This window comes from Rhea americana, unplaced genomic scaffold (assembly GCF_003343005.1).
Source record: "Rhea americana isolate MKP2758 unplaced genomic scaffold, rheAme1 scaffold_96, whole genome shotgun sequence".
NCBI classification, from domain to species: Eukaryota; Metazoa; Chordata; class Aves; order Rheiformes; family Rheidae; genus Rhea; species Rhea americana.
This window is the reverse complement of record NW_028187155.1, coordinates 962,101-978,861: the sequence shown is the minus strand read 5'-3', so window position 1 is coordinate 978,861 and position 16,761 is coordinate 962,101. Positions and strand designations below refer to the sequence as shown.

Below are 16,761 nucleotides of genomic sequence, written 5' to 3'. Positions count from 1 at the left end.
TGAAGAACAATAACAAATACCATTGTCTCTTGCCTTTCTCCAGGACTCCGGAGCAGTGTCCAAGTGTGGTTTCTTTGCTGTCAGAGAGCTACAATCCCCATGTGCGTTACGGGGCTGCCATGGCTTTGGGTATCTGCTGTGCAGGCACTGGAAACAAGGTGAGGACCAGAAGCTATCAGATGTCAAGACTCTCTCTGCTCTTTTCTTCCACAGAGACATTTATGCTGAAACATCACACGGAGATCAAATTTCTCTTACACATACACTTCTAGCCAGCTGGAGTGTAGCAGTACTTCTTCAAATTCTTTAGCTGTCCTGGGCATAGAGATTCTTTTTCTACTTGTAAATGGAATAGATAAAGTAGAAGAATGTTTTTGTATATTATTGCCACGTTCTTGGAATTTTGTCTCCAACACTTTTCTTAGAGTTTTCCTATTGTCAGTCAGTTGCCACTGAGCTTTAAATGTGAGTTCAGTATTCCAAAATCATAAGTCCTTTRCTCTTGATGTTGAGGTTTTAGATTACTTCTGGTTTCTGGCAGTGACAGAGAATTAACAAGTATTTCATAATTCCAAGCTCCCTCCTTTTATGTGATATGTAATTCCTGGAAGATTCGTGTTGAAAAGCCAAGTGCAGTGAAATTTACTGTATTTTTAGTATATAACTCTCAGTCAATAAGCCTTACCTTTTATTTTAAAGCATCAGTATATAAAGGATACTTGTCATAGATGGTAGCAAGGGGCTTTTAGAGTAGAAGGATTCCCATTTCTGCTGTGAAAAATAAAGGCTCTGTTTAGCAAGGGACAAGTAAGCTTTGGGATAAACTTCCTTACTTTATCCACATGTGTTTATAACCTGTACTGGTGCTGAATCACAGTTTTGAAACACAAATAGGTGCACAGACCATCCATGCAAAAGTAGTATTCCATGCTTCAAGTCTTTGRTAAATCTCATGCTCATCAGTCTCATCCCTTTCTCAGGTAGTATTAAACATTTGTTCTTTTATTTTTTCATGTGAGCACTCACTAGCATGTCACCTGTGTTGTAAAATGCACAAAAATGCTGACATGCACTTCCTGCCATCTTCAGTATTTAAAGCATGCAGACTTGAAAGCAAGGTAAAAGTTCTGTTTTTATCTGGATTGCTTTATTCTCAAGTGGAAGATGGCATTAAAGAACTAGCTATTTTTAACCTGCTTCATCTGACAAGTTATTTAAATCAAAATGCTCTTAATTGCGCAAAGATGTCTGTTTTATTTCTGGATGCTTTGCACAACGAAGATCTAAAACATCTGATTATATATATCAGAAAAAAATCAGAAACATCTGATTATTATATATCATTGTATTATATGTTACATGTCTCCTGGGATAGCAGGTCTTAAGGTTAAGTTGAATATATTCAATTTTGGAGGTTAGAAATTAAGTTCAGCTTTTTGTTGTGGTGGATGTTCCATAAATGCTAGTAAATGCATGCTAAGGGATGAATRTGATACCCATGATACCTTCAGGCAGGGAAGCACAGCCTTCAAGATTGTTTTTTACCAAATGAACTATCTAAGAGAAGACATGGTGTTTTCTAGAAGTGATTCTTAGAAATAGTATTTTGTATAAAATCAACTTGTTTGTTTTTTAAATTCTCACACTGACAGAAGTACGCTGAGCATGCTGCACTAGGAGACTTGAACCATTCAATTGCATTTGCTGGTGCCAGTTTAAGCGAGGACAGGCGGGAGCTCTGCACACGAGTTTGACAAGCGAATCTACCTGACCTTTGTAATCAGAAGATCACATAATAGATTTAAAAAAACTCTTTGAGCTTGTTAGGATGGATATTTAATTAACTGTCCCATTCAAAAGTGTATCTAACAGCGTGCTTTACATGCTTTTTCTGAGTGCTTTAGACAGCCTCTACTGTTGCCACAGACCACACATACCTGTACAGTCCATGTCTGTACAAATTACTGTCTAAAATTTATTCCACTTAGATTTAAGAGTGTGACTGGTGAAGGCTGGCTGACTAGACTAACAGCTTGCTGCTGTTGAAATGGGTAGTCTTGGCCCTCCTGCTACCTTTGGCTTTGTCTAATGCCCAGCTCCTGATTGAGCTGACTCAGACACAAACTCACAAAAAATATAACTTGGGGGGTRGTGATGTTGAACAGCTTTTTGCTGAATTATCAAGCTGGAAAAGGCTCCCTGAGCGGTAGGAAGAGGGCTGCAGCTAGCATGGGACAGGATAGGGGCTGTGTTGCTGAAGGGAAATTAAGAAAGGAGACATCTCTCATTTGCCAGCAGTGAGTTTAGATGAGTTCAGTTATCTTGCATAGTGTGCACTGGGCATCTTGCATGGTTAGAAATAAATTTGTGTCTGTAGTTTTGTTGGGTTTTTTTTAAGTCATAACTTGCAAAGTGCTAGAACTGTAAATGAAGATTAAAAACGTGCCTAAAGCAATGATTCAGTTTGAGATGCCTGCAGATTACACATGCTTGGTCTTGGGTACACTTAAGCAGCATATATTCCAAAGAAGTTTCTTAAGGCTTTTCATAATCTCTGTTCAAAGCCTAGATTGAAAGAAATGCTTTTTTGTTAGATTTGTTGCAGATCATGTTAGTGTTGCACTTAGGTGAGAAGTTACTGAATCTGAAAAAGCAATGAGTATTTTGAAATGCTTTCAAAACACAGATTTATCTTATGGGTTTGTAGAGACAGCTCTACTTGATGCGAGCTTTCACATAGTATTAAATATTAAATATTTTATGTTCTAACAGTAAAAAGTAGAGCTAAAAAATCTGGGACCTGGGTTTTATTACCAGCTGGAATAACCTCTGACATGTTGTTTGACATTCCTGGTTCATTTGTTGTTTGAGCAAAAAAACGAAGGTAACGATGATGTATTTCATTGTGAAGAATAGCAAAAAAGTGCAAGAGTAATTTGTGTGTAGTATTCAATACATGCAGTTGTCAGTACTTCTGATGTGCTGAATACATCTGTTCACAGCCTTGTTTCTACTGCTAGATCTTGGGCCATCCATTAGTTGTTCTTTCCTTCCCAGTTCTGGATGAAGATCCACAGAAATGCTGATTTATATTTCATTTAGCAAGAATGAGCAAAGTATATTAAAAAATACATCTGATAGCCCTTATCTAATAACCTTGCCTTAGAGTACTGAATTGTAGGGTACTGAAAACAATGGTATTAACTTTCTGAATGGTAATTTCTTGGGTTTTTTTAGGAAGCAATTAATTTGCTTGAGCCAATGACAAACGATCCTGTGAACTATGTACGTCAAGGAGCTCTGATTGCATCTGCCCTTATCATGATCCAGCAGACTGAGATTACCTGCCCAAAGGTAATGGGTTACATACTGACTTGTTGGGTGAAAAAAGTCATGTATGCTTACTGCTGTACATAAGTGTTGGCATTAAACTCCTGTGTGGATCAGAGATGATGCATGCTGATTGGAAGACGCCTGGTAGACAGCGGCCTCTTAACTCTAGATGTTACATAAATAAGCACACTATTTCTTAAAAGGTCTAAAACTACCTTGTAATAATGTGGAAGTGACTGGCTTCCACCAGATAACCACCGTCCAGTTCTGTATATTTGTGATTTATGGAAACACCATTCCTAAACTTAATTTTTATTTTATTATTATTAACAACAATATTAAACTCAACTTTGAATGTGATTGCTGTCCAGGGAGGTGCTGTTAAGACTATGCTGCTTTTGTATCTTGTCTTGTAGTTTTCAGGTGAAACAATTTTTTCCATGAGAAGCAACTCAGTCACTGCGTAGCAAACTACTTTTTTTTCGTAATGGKTTTTTTTTTACTTCTGCTTGAAAGGCAAAAAGGATTGCATGTGCTGTGTTTAGCTTTTAAAAATAGATTGCCCTGTGAATATATGACAGATGATAATATGCAAACATTTGTGCAGACTAAAAGTCTGCATTAATAGAAGTTCTGAGGATCCACATTTCATCTGCTCTGGTGAGTGCTGAGACAGAGCTGTAGCTGCTACTTCGCTGGTCATCTGTCATGTATGGGTTGCTTTTATTGATGTCATTTTCAAAACTGAACTATAATAGTAAGCAGACACTCTCTTTTTACTGCTTCTGGAGAGGGAGAACGAGAAAAACCTTCTTTTTTTTTCCAGTGGAAAGTTTTACTTTGGAAAGGAGGCAAGGGAATTCTACAAGTACAGGTGTCTTGGTATTTCCAAGCCGCAGAACATGGGGATTTGCTGGCAGTTTGTTCCCTTGAATTATTAAACAAAACAAAACAAACAAACAAAAAGAAACCTGTTAAACCTGTTATTTTTCCCTAGGCAGAATCTGGAAAAGTTATTTATATTATCAGAATTGTAATTAAACTGAATAAATCAGTGGAGAAAAACACCCTAAGATGTGAAGTCTCTGCAGTGTGAAGCTGAGGGATCCTTTTCATTGGAAAGAGACTGCTTTCTATTTTTATTTTTTCTTCCTTGACCTCTAATCTTTCTTGGAAGAGTGGTTGCAATACCATCTCCGAACTTAGGAAATCAGGTTTAATTATTCCTCTGCACATCTGTGTATGTCTGTAACACRGGGCAAATTGTTTAGTTCTCCCGAGACTCAGTTTCCCACCTGAAAAGAAAGAAAGAAAAAGAGAGAAAAAAAAGGGAGGGAGATGATGCTTCTATCAAAGGGCATTACACAAACAAATTCATTTTAGTTTGCAAAGTACCTTAATCCTCTTGGGATGGGAATTGCAGAGACTGCTCTGAAGCAGTCAGACAAGCTCTGAGACCGTTTGTCATGGATTACCTGYGAAGTCTGTCTATTGAGTTTTCAGTTCTTCGAGATGTTAGGTGAAAGAGTCTGAGAGTCCTAAAGAAAAGCAAAGATAAGAAAGCAGCTAGCAAAAATATGGATCATTTTAGGTAAAAAGTCAGATGTCTTTCCCAAAAGCATCCTAATAACTCTGACTTCAGAGGTATGTGTGCACTAACATGAAGGGCTGTTAGATGTGGGTTTTTTAATAGTGGGTGGGCAAATAGAGGCTGAGATGTATAATCTGGGGTTAAGTGGCTTGTTTAAGAAATAAGGAGAAGAACTGAAAGAGCTTTATGCTAAAGTCTTATTTATGAGTCAAAGTTTGTGCTGTGTTATGTAATACAGATATAGAAGGCAATTCATTACCCAAACATGGAAGTGCTGCAGATTGAAAAACAAAACAAAACAAAAAAACCCTACAGACTGTGAATTTATGAGGAATCCGTGAAATAATCTGCTAATTTAGGAATTAAACCCAGAATATATCAGTTTTACTTGTTCTGAAGAAAGCAACCTCCTCAAAATTTAGCTATAATCATGATAATGTCTTGCTCAAAGATAAAAGGAGTTTCTCCTTATATTTTGAGCAATATGCAGGCAATTAAATTACTTATTATCCATGGGAAACTTTTTTGGGAGCTGTCTGCCAGTCTGAAGAAAAAATACTTTAATCTGATGTGAAAGGGCGGAGTTCAGATCACCAGCCATTTTTGGATGGCAGTGACATATTTTAGTCTGATTAGATTCCTGAGTTGCGCACTGTGTGCCAAAGTGTCTAACCTGATGTGTGTGAGTTTTTTGCTTTGCCTCATAGGCAGCTATTAAGAGGAGCATGTTAGATTTTGTGTCCTACAAGTCATACTGGTGAATATGAGGAGGCTAAATTTTACATTTAAGCACGTTTCAAATTGTTGTTTCAATACTGCTAAATGYTTTGAGATGCTTTGCATGTAAGACACAGTGATAATGATAAATTGTGACATATACTCTGACCAGCTTCCTGTCATTACTTTATATTTTTATTGATTGTCCTTTTCCCATAGGCAATTTGTTTACGAGTTGTGTGCTTTGAGTTAAAAGGATTTAAATTCTCTGTTTATAATTTGTTATAAAGATGATAGCAAATAATCTTCCTTAAATAGATAGAACAAATGCCCTGCTTTATCATATTTCCCAAGAAAATTCTGTTTTAAGCATTTTATCTTGCCTTCCCTCCCTTGGCATTGGAATTTGAAGCATGGGGAATGGATGATAATGTGTTTCTCAAGCTTTTCTAGTAACATGCATTATTCTAACTCTTCTGTTTGAGCATAACAAATAAGTAACCATGTCTGCTGTGACTGCTGTGACTTTCCGATAGGWGTTTTTTTCTTTTTTCCTCAGAATCTGGTGTGGAACCATTAATGGTTCTGCAAATATTGACAGTTGGGGTGGTAATTGCAAAGTGCATTTACTGCTTCTGCATAGATGTTGCACAGGTTTATGTCTAAAAAGATTAAATGGAAAGGAGGCTTAGAAGTGATTTTTTAAAAAGTATTTACAAGTACTGGAAAAAAGATGACTTCAAACTTTTCAGGAGTAAATTACAGATTTTTGAGAGCTGAGTGTTGAAATGTTGAAATTTCAGCAATAGGTAGAGATGTAAAAATCAAAGTATTTTGGTATTTTTAAAAAAATGCTTTTGTTGTGAGAATGTAGTTGTATATTTTTGTTTCACCTCTACTCCCCTCCTACCTCTGTACTTGTCTTCCTCCTTTTTTGTGCTAACCTATAGGAGTGTTTAAATAAAGACTTGTCATGGTCTGGAGGTTTGTTGAACTTACAAGCTACTTAAGGACCAAAAGGGGTTTGCAAATCTTTTATAAAACTGTCTTGGGCTCTTAGGAGTTGAAGAATGATTCCCCAGGTGCAGTCAACATGATTTTCCTGACCTCTGTTGATACACTTAAGAACAATATTAATACAGGATATAGAACAGTAACAAGTTTATTTTGTGAAATAGAATCCTAAATTATAGATGTGATGAGATCATTGTAACAGGAATCCATGACAACTTCATTATGTATTTGTGACCTGTAATTAAGAAAGCAATTTGGAAGACATACTACATGTCTTACATCTTGAATCTGATTTACTATTGCTGTTTTTGCGCTAGGGTAGTCATCTTGCAAAATGAGAAGATAATAACCAGGTTCATGGTTTTTCCTCTCTCCTCCTGTGATCATCTTGGCCAATTATCTTTCTCTTTAAGATGTTGTTAGGGAATAATAACTTGACTTTTTTTTTTCTTTTTCTTTTTTGACATTTACATCCAGAATTTCTATAGATGGTGTTTGCATATTGATAGTTTATGAAACTCTACCTTTCTTAAAAGGCTTTACACCATCAGTGTTGAAAAAATCTATGTTACAGAAAATAAGTATCATTGTAGGAGTCTCCTAAGAGGCATGGCTTGTTGGTTTAACATGAACACATTAGCTGTTTGAACCTTTTGAAAGGCAGCTCTGCTGATGCCTCTCAGGCCCCCCGCTCCTCGCAGTGGTGGCTCTCCACCAGACATGCCTGACATCCCTGCCTGGAGGTTTCAGGCACCTCTGCACAGGGTGTTGAAAAGCTGTGCTGGTTCTACATCTGCACTTGAAGCTTGTCRTTGCAAGTTCCCAACAGGTCTGAAGAACAGCAAGAGATAGATTACCTGAAATGTTAGGTCTTGCTAGATCTGAGTTTCAAGACGCAATCTTCTAGTAGCACCGTAGCTTTCCTTCATGTAAGCCTGTTGCTGCAGTTGCTCCTGCAGAWTGTATGCTCTTGTGTACTTGGAAAAAGCAGTCATATAGAGAAAGTAACTTCAGCTTTCAAAGAAGAGGGATAGATAATGGATACAACTGAGTTTTAAAACCTGACTTTTTAAAAACAAATTTGTAGATAAACTTGGTCTTAAGAATTTGCATTTGCAAAAAAAAAAGCATCATGTGCATCATTTGAGCCTGTTTCCCTTAGTTAATTGTTTACTAAATCTTGTTTTTAAACAATCTCACAGGCTGTATATGCATGATGTTGACTGGTGGAAGGAGAGATGGTAAACAACTTATTAAATGATTTAAAAAAGGGGGGGGGGCTCAGGTTTGTGGAGGGAAATTGTGCTGCATCATTCTTGCATCTTAAAGCCTGTATTGTTTTCTCAGTGTTTCCAAGGCTGAATCACAGAATCACAGAATGGTTGAGGTTGGAAGGGATCTCTGGAGATCATCTAGTCCAACCTCTCTGYTCAAGCAGGGTCACCTAGAGCACATTGCCCAGAATTGTGTCCAGGTGGGCTGTGAGCATTTCCAAGGAAGGAGACTTCACAACCTGTCTGGGCAACCTGTTCCAGTGCTCTGTCACCCTCACAGTAAAGAAGTTTTTCCTCATGTTYAGATGGAACTGCCTGTGTTTCAGTTTGCTCCTGTTGCCTCTTGTCCTGTTGCTGGGCACCACTGAAAAGAGCCTGGCCCGGAATATTTGGCTTTACTTGAAATTGGTGGCACATAGTTTTGGCCAGCATTAATTATCAGAATGTTGCTGGGGGGGGGGGGGCACATTAAATCTACTTAGTAATTTGAGGATATGCWCTTTGCTGTGATCTGAATGAAAATAGTAGCAGGTTAAAAGATTCTACTAGACAAAATCTGGCAGATTTTGCTTCAATAGCTTAAAATATTACTTTCAACATCTTGCTCCAGTCTGTAGGAGGTGACTGCCCGAACAGCAAAGTTGGAACCAGTTGGAACTGAATGTTTGTCTGTGCCTCTGTTTTTTCCATTGCAACATTTGGCATCTTGCTTTGAATATCCTGTTGCTTACTTCAGGGCAGTTGCTTTCTGCAAAGGGATGGAGCAATGGCTGTGTGAGGGCAGTGTTTTCCTGAACTGGCACAGCTACATCTACCAAAGTAGACAGTCTTCCGGAGGAAGGAAGATTCTGCACTTGGGACCTGACCCAACTGAAAATACCTGTTCCTGTGAAGCATTCCCTTTATTGGAGCAACCTGAATAAGCATCAAGGCTTAGCCTATGCATCTGAGTGCTGGGTCAGTTCTTCAGTCTGGATTTGCATGATTCCCAAGGCCAGGATGGGTAATCTCCAACTCTGGAGTGGAACAATTTTGCTTCCTCTAATTTTAAACTAAAACTTTGATAAGGGCRTAATTTCTCAATCAGTTTTCCAGGATTGGCAATAGTCTATGACTCAGGATTCACCAGCACCTCTCCCTTACAGAATTTATCTGAAATCAGAATACTCTTGCTATGGCACCAGATATTTTGACCTTTTAAAAAAGAGTATTTAAAAAGTAGAGGGCAGAAGGATTATTTATTTTAATCTTTCAACATTTGTTTGTAAAAGCCTGCTCTCTGATTCCACGTCTTAGCCTGTCCCTTCTGCCCAAAGAGATGGTCATTGATCCCGTCTCTTTCAGCAGTCAGGTTTCTATGATTTGGTTCCCTGCATTTCTTTGTGTCCTGGTGGCACAGCTGATGGGTTCATGGTGGGCTTGGTGCCAGCAGGGTTTTGTTCATCTGCTCTGGCAGTGTTAATGTATATATGTGTGAACAGGAGCTGTGGAAGCCGTACTAGGAAAACGATGCTCACAGAGGCTGCTGGCCATGCTTGGCCGGAAGCGAATAGCCTCCTCTGCTCGACAACTGCCTTGCATTTCCCAAACGAGATGTTTCTGCCCTGTGCTCTGAGGTGCTTCTCGGTCAGACTTCAGATGCCAGTGTGAACRTTAGCAGTTCTGCTAAATGTCTCGTTGTTTCACCCAAGATTTCTTTTTTTGAAGACATGATTACTGTGTAAATTCCAGATTGGAGTCCACCTGAGTGATTTTTCAGAGCTTTGAAACATCTCTCTGTTTTTATAAATATTCCAAGCCCCAAATGCTGAGCGTGGAGTCGCGGGAACAAAGTAATGTGCTCTGAACAGAGGCACTCGGATCTTAGAGCTCAACCAGAGAAATAATGTTACACGTTGCTTCTGTCTCTGTGTCTGTCCCAAATAATGCTGGAAGAGACTGAAAGCAATTTCCTCCCTCTCACCTCCAAGAAGGTTTTTTTTCATCTAGTCCGTATGTGGTTGTCTTGATAACAWATGAGGCCCCACTTGAGGTTACTGTCAGTGGGGCTTCTAAAGGAGCCAGCTTGTAGGACGCACTCTGCCTCAAAACCTGGGAACAGCAGTAGCAAGGGGAAATAATACCTTAAATACAAGCTAGGGTATTTTTCCAGTGTGCAGGAGGTTGGGCATAAGAAACAAAATTGTTTGTATTAAGCATGTAAACCATAGTATAAGCTTTTATAGATTAAAAATTGGTAAAGCATAAAAAAGCATAAATAGAATGAAGAAGAGGCAGAGTTTGGTCAGTATAGCCAGAATGAGCTGTATGTTGTGTGTGCAGTATCTGCCTGCCACTCACCTGTACATGTGACTGCTGTGAAGATGTACCTCTCTCCTTTAGCTTAGCATTAATAAAGGCAAGGAAATGTAAATCACTTCCCTGTAGGGGTAGGGAGGAATAATTATAGAACTTCTTAATGCAAAGGGGAATTGATGAATAGAGAGCTAATATTAACCCACAACTTGTTGGACTTGCTTAGACTGAGTAATGGAAATAGCTGCTATCTTTCCACTGTTGCTTTTAATAAATACCTCCTGTTCTGCAGCAGAATTGGTGTTTTGTTCAGCCTCACTGCCCTTGTTTAAGGATGGCTGACTATTCTATTGCTTCTGCATTATGAGAGTGTCCATTTGTGTGAAATGAAGAAAGTTCTTACAGTTGCATTCAGCAGGTTGTGATTTACTCGTACAAATGTTCGTGTTCTTCACTCTGTCACAGACCAGRTTAAAACTCATCAGGTTAATGTCATCAGTGCTAAAAGCGTAGTACAGATGGATTATTTACTGAAAGAGCAAAGGAAGAAAAGGTATTGAGTGGAAAGTGCCTTTTCCTTCAAGGCACCTGTGTTTTAAAGGGTCATCAGTTGATGTGTATTGAGACCTACTTTGCAAAGAATGTGGACCTGAAGAGTGCACCAAGCATGTTGGGTGGCAGAACAGCGTTGTGACTCTTGTGTGCGGTGCTCGTGGGCTTGCAGAGGCAACACCTTGGTCGTCTTCCCATTCCAGCTGTTTAGCATAACATCTCAGCAGTAGTGTCTGAGCTTCTTTACTGCTTCTGGTCAAGAATCTGCAAGTGAAATGCGATGCAATCTGTTGCTATCGTTACCTCAGTTACCACGTTACCTCGTGGCTCTGATGTCTTTTTACTGAGGAATACAATCTCATGTTTTGCTGAGAAACCTCTCCACTTTGACTTAAGCCTTTTGAGTTTGACTTTTCCCCAGATTCAGTTCTTCATTCTGTTTCAATCTTTTTTTTCTTTTGATCTAGTTGAATCCTGATTTAGTAAAACATGATTCCCAACACAGTTCTCATGACATTGACTTCAGTTGTGTGAATTATTCTTTCACTGGCAGGAAGATTCTTTCCCTCTGTATTTTTAGATTTCTCATTGCTCCCCAAAACAAACCACATAAATTCATGAGAACCATCTGAATTCTGCCCCTGGTACTGTGTGCTGTCTGGCTTTGTCGTAAAAGCATGTTGACAGCAGCAGTTATTCTTCTTGGAGCCGTCGTGTTTATGCAATTGTTTTATGCTCCCAATTTAGAAGGCTTTACGACTCTAGTAGTTGGGAATGTATGCTGTCCATTCCAGAAAGGCCAAGACAGCTCCTGGGAGCAAGAGTGTCCAAGTGTTTCCATACTGTAGGTACTGTATTGTAGGTGGGAGCTGACTGGTCTGGTGTTTGACGTTCCACGTGTTCCCAAGTGTCGGTAGTTTGCTATTCCCTAATCAGCCAGAGGAYTTGCTGAGCTTTGGTCGCTGTGTTTAAGCCTCGTGCGTTGGTACAGGCAGTAGGTGGTAACATCAGGGGCTTTGCGAGTACATTCCGGGTAGTGGTTTTGAAGCTTGGCCTCTTTGCCTACAGCAGATACTGAGAGTGTTTCACAGCTGAAATATAAGACTGTTCTTCAGACAATCATCACTGAGCAGAGATCTCTGGTATCTCTGGAGAAGAGCATGTGCTTTGCCTGTGAAAAGTGGCTAGGGGTTTGTGTGGTGTTAGAGTTTTATACTTGGAAACTGTAACTGGCTTTAAAATACTAGGAACTTTCCTGTGTATGTAGTGGCTGTGTCTGGCCCTACTGTCCCAAGCTAGAAGTTTGTCCTGTGATCTGCGGTGCAGATGTAGGAGGTGCAGATGAAGAAGAGGACCAGAGTACCTGCAACAAAATGGACTAGCAGTGAGGAGAAACTAGATAATTTTGAAGGAGCCTTTTGGAAGAAACCTCCTTAGTTTTTGAGCATGCCAAGTTAAAGCTTGGTGTGAAAACAAAAAATGGAAACAAAACGTCATATGGATAACTGTGTCAAAATTAATTTAGGGAGGAAGCATAAAAGATTCTTCCAGACATATGGTGGATTTATCCGATCCCAGATTTTGATTGGGATGGAGTGGGATTTCTTGGTCTGCTTTTTCAGCCATAAAGATTACTTGAGTTGTACTGTTGCTCACCTGTATGCATTGAAAGGCATATGCTATTAATTTATGATAGAGCCTTAGTTGTTCCTGGATGTGATACTGTTCTGTCTCTTCAAAACTTAGCAAACCAGTGAAAGATGAAGCTGTTTTAAGCAATGACGGTAATATAAGCAAAGGTTTAGTAATTTCCCTTGCTAATGTCTGCTTAAGACATTGGTAAATGTATCATGGCAAAAACTGTTATATTATTAAATATCTTCATTAATAACTTTGACTTAAAAGGTAGGAGTGCAGTAGCAAAACCTGCTAATGACGCATCATGGGGGCATTATCAATACAGCAGAAATATCATACAGGAAAAACTGAATAGGTTTGAGGTTTTCAGCAGTAGAAATTAGAGGAAATTTAATAAAGTGCGGGGTCACGCACCTAAAAACGTATAGTAGTTTTTGCTACAAACTCATCAGTTGGTATTTTATTCCAGTGATGCTTCAGAGATGCGCAAGCTATTCCTATGAGATCAGCAGAAGGTGGCTTAGTTACAAGCCTATCCTGATGGCTTTAAAATCATTTTTGGGTGTCCTCCAGTGGGTTAAACCTCTGTAATTAATTATTAGTAGCATGACTTGTATCACCAATGATTAAAACCATTTAAAAGGCAAGTATCATCCTAAGATACAGAAATTTAGAACGTTTATGTTAAAGACAAAACATTTGACTTGTGCCTGTCAGTTGTATAATCTCTCTCTTTCTTTTTCTCCTCCAGGTCAGCCAGTTCAGGCAGCTGTATTCCAAAGTGATCAATGATAAGCATGATGATGTTATGGCAAAGTTTGGAGCAATCCTCGCACAAGGCATTTTGGATGCAGGTAACTCCTCAGATACCTAAAGTAGTTAAAATCTTTTACCTTTGTTTGCCTACAGAATGCTTCTAAAAGCTGGATTTTATGCCTGTTATGCAGCAAGAAATATCCAGTTTCAGGTCATTTTATCTAATTAAAGAAGTAAAATCTGCTGTGTTTTTTCAGCTTGTATCGGTGCGCTTCAATTAGAATAAAGCTAGTTCAGTCATTGGGGCGGAATTCTTGTCCAGAAGTCTGAAAAAATACAATCATTTTGCTCTGCGTTTGTTTTTATCACCCTGAATGCTGATTTGTATCATTATAGCTTCTTATTATTTGCTTCTTCATTGTTGCACATAAGCAGCTTCTCTAGAAATTTGGAAACCTTGTAGTGTCCAGTCCTGTTGTAAACTTGCTTTGCATTTTCTGTTAAAACCTGATGTGACTGGTTGAAACTTATTTAATACATTTAATTTTTTTTTAAAAAAAAAAAAGTTTTTAGTAACTAAGTTTTGCCCCTTTTTGAGTATTAGAAGAGAGGTGGTAGGCAAAGAGGGAACCACAGTTAACTGCATCAGTGTTACTGCAAAAGAACCAGTGCTAGTCTCAAAGGGCCCTGCCTTCCAGTCTGGGGAACATCACTACGTGGGTACTAGTGACTAAAGGCTGAGGCACAGATAGGTTTCTGTAAGGGCATTGGCTTTTTACAGGGGCTAAATTGCAGGACCTTAGGGAACCTTAAGAAAAGTTTCTGTAAGCAAAGAGGACAGACCATGTTCTGTTTTAAWTTTTTCCTTCTGCTGGAGTTTAGGCTTTTACAGTGCTGTAGGGTATCAGTAGCACCCCCTTTCCAAGTTCSTAGTGCATCCAAGCACAGCTGTTCCCATCTCTTGTGCTGTGGCCCTTTCTTGCCATGCAGCTCCCTGTCCTTATTCCCYATCATAGGCCTATGGAGATGGACACAAACTGTTCTACCATGTACTCTTGAGAACAAGATTAGCCATGAAGTCCCATAAGCAGACAATATTAGGTTAATATTCGTCCTGTGGTGTGGTGTAAGCACAGCACTGTGCTTATGTGGTTACAGAGTGTCTGTGTGAAATTACTACGTGTCCAGCCCATTGGAAGAGGGGATGGGGGGGGGAAACTTTGAGCTGCTTGCACCTATCTGCATGGAAATGTCCTTAAAAAGGTCTCTCCTTGGTGTTCCTATGACAATCAGGCTGCTCTGTGCTTGAAGACTAGGGCTAGCCAGAGAAGGAAGCAACATGAACAACCTCTTTTATTCTCCCCCTTCTTTCCAAAATACTACTCCTAGAGCTCATGCTTAGCAATATTTTTGGCACATGACTGTTTCTCCTGTTTTGGTCATTCCCATGCTTATACTGGGTTGCTGGGAAGCCAAAATCTAGCTGGCTCAAAGAGATTTTTCTCTCAGTAGTGCAGACCTGTTTTGAGTTCCTACCTTTAAGGATTAAATCATAAAAATGCAGCTAAAACCTTGTTTGTTTCCTGTGTCACTCATGTATTGTATAATGACTTGGAAACCAGAAGCATCCAATTTTTAATAAACTGCATGTGGATCTGTGCCAATGTCTTTCTTCTTTATTTCTTACTTATAGAAACTGCTGTGCGGGTGGGGAAGGCTGTGAACCCTTTCTTAACCTACTGCTGCTTTTGCTAGAGACTCTCAAAAAGAATAAATTCTTTTTCTCTCTGCCACGCAACCACAAATGCTTATCTGAAACAATGAGCTGTAGAATTTATCAGGAAGAAAAGGTTCTTTGTGTCATSTGTTGTAGCTGGGGCAGTTGAAGTTGTAGGTTTTTCTTGTTTTTTTTTTCTTTTTCTTTTTTTTTTGTTTTTGTTTTTTTTTGAAAGGAGAAAATTATACTTCTTTCAGTGACAGACTTTGACCAAAAGTGCAGCATTTCCAGTGTGGGACTGAGCAGTGATGCACTAGAGGTAGATGAGGTAGATCTCTCGCACTGACAGCAAGGTAGTCGCCGGAGTCATGGTTTCGTGCAAGAAGGAAAGTGCCTTGCCATTCTGAAGTGGAAATGAAGAATATGGTCATTGTCTAATTGTTAGGCCACAGCAGCCACATTTTTGTTTCCTTAATAAGATAAGTAAAAAATAGGCACACTAAATTTAGCTTAGGGTCTTTTCCCCCCCAAACCTCTGAACTTTTAKAATTCTCCCTGTCATATGCAAACATTCGCTCTCACTCCAGGCTGACAACTCCCTTTCCATTCTTTGCAAAATTAATTTAATGTGCTTTATTATCTGGAATATGTATTTGTCAAGAAGAGCTATAAAGGGATATGATGATCTAATTACATTTCAACATTTGACCTACTTAAACTTTTTTGCCCTCTGGACTCTAGGTATTCTCTCTGGTTCTTAATGCAGCATTTCTCAATCAGTGAGAGCAAAGSAGGAGCTGCAGTCACTAAACAAATATTTGTGTAGTATATCTGGAGTATCCTTTTCTGGATATTTAAGAGAAGTTTGAGTGGGGTCAGTTGTGCAATGGTTGGGGGTCAGCTGTATCACTGGGTAGCRTGAAGGTGAATGGAGTGAATCCTCCACAGTTCCAGTGATAGTTGTGACAAGTGATGGAAAAGAAGGTGTCATCCAAATGACAGAGGAAAAGAGTTGCCCATCTCCTAATTGCTTTCTCTCTGAATATGCATCTCGTGTGGTGTGTTATATTTTGGATCTTAAAGACTTTAGTATAAAAGGTACCTAGATGCATATGGGCCTCCCTCCCATGTGTTGAATTCAGTGCTACTTTAACCCTTCATCAACAAGGATGTTGTTTCCCACTTTTTACCTGCCTGTTCCTGTTTACAGGCTCCTAATGTAAAATTGGCTCAGATTTTGGTAGTTAGAAACAAAAGCCATCACCCTTTGCTAGTGCTTTTATCCGTTAGACCAGAGCTACCCCATGTTTTAGTGCCTATGTGAACCACCTTGTCGGCACATGCTGGAATTGATTCTGCCAGGACTTTGATGGCYAAGCAGGTGAGGTTTTGGCCTTTCTGGACTGGCACTAAGTTCAGGTTGCCTTCGTTCTYGTTTAGATTAAGTGAATTTTAAGTCTTTGCTGATAAAGAAGCAGTATGATACCATTTGAAAATGGGACAYTACTCATTTTGGATTGGAGGCTTATTTCCAGGGCCTGTGAGGGATCCTTTTCTAATGAGTGCTGYGCTAGTGTGCCGTTCTGGGCTGTGCTGCGGTACGATCAGCAAAGCATTTGTTCTGCGTGAAAACTTGGGAAAAAATTTGTAGAACAATGTGATGGATATTGCAAAAGTACCACCATGACGATGTAAAGAACAAGTTCGTTAAAGTGTAAATCATCAGCATCTGCTTGTTGTACGCCCCTTCCTTGTTAACTAATGCTAGCTTACCTAGTGGATTCTCATAGGCTTCAGAGCAACCATTTTAATTCCAGCAACTTTGGCACTGTAGCACTATGAATTTGGGGAGATGGACGTTATAGTGGTATACT

At 39.3% G+C, this 16,761-nt stretch overlaps 1 protein-coding gene across 1 annotated transcript in view; it reads left to right on the top strand.

Moving 5' to 3' along the window:
• The window catches only part of PSMD1 (proteasome 26S subunit, non-ATPase 1), an 80,980-nt gene that overhangs the window by 51,599 nt on the left and 12,620 nt on the right, over window positions 1-16,761 (top strand). The window contains exons 17-19 of the mRNA XM_085325177.1: window positions 44-158; window positions 3,238-3,354; window positions 13,166-13,268. Coding sequence (XP_085181303.1) covers window positions 44-158; window positions 3,238-3,354; window positions 13,166-13,268 — 335 coding nt within the window. The remainder of the gene's footprint in view (window positions 1-43; window positions 159-3,237; window positions 3,355-13,165; window positions 13,269-16,761) is intronic.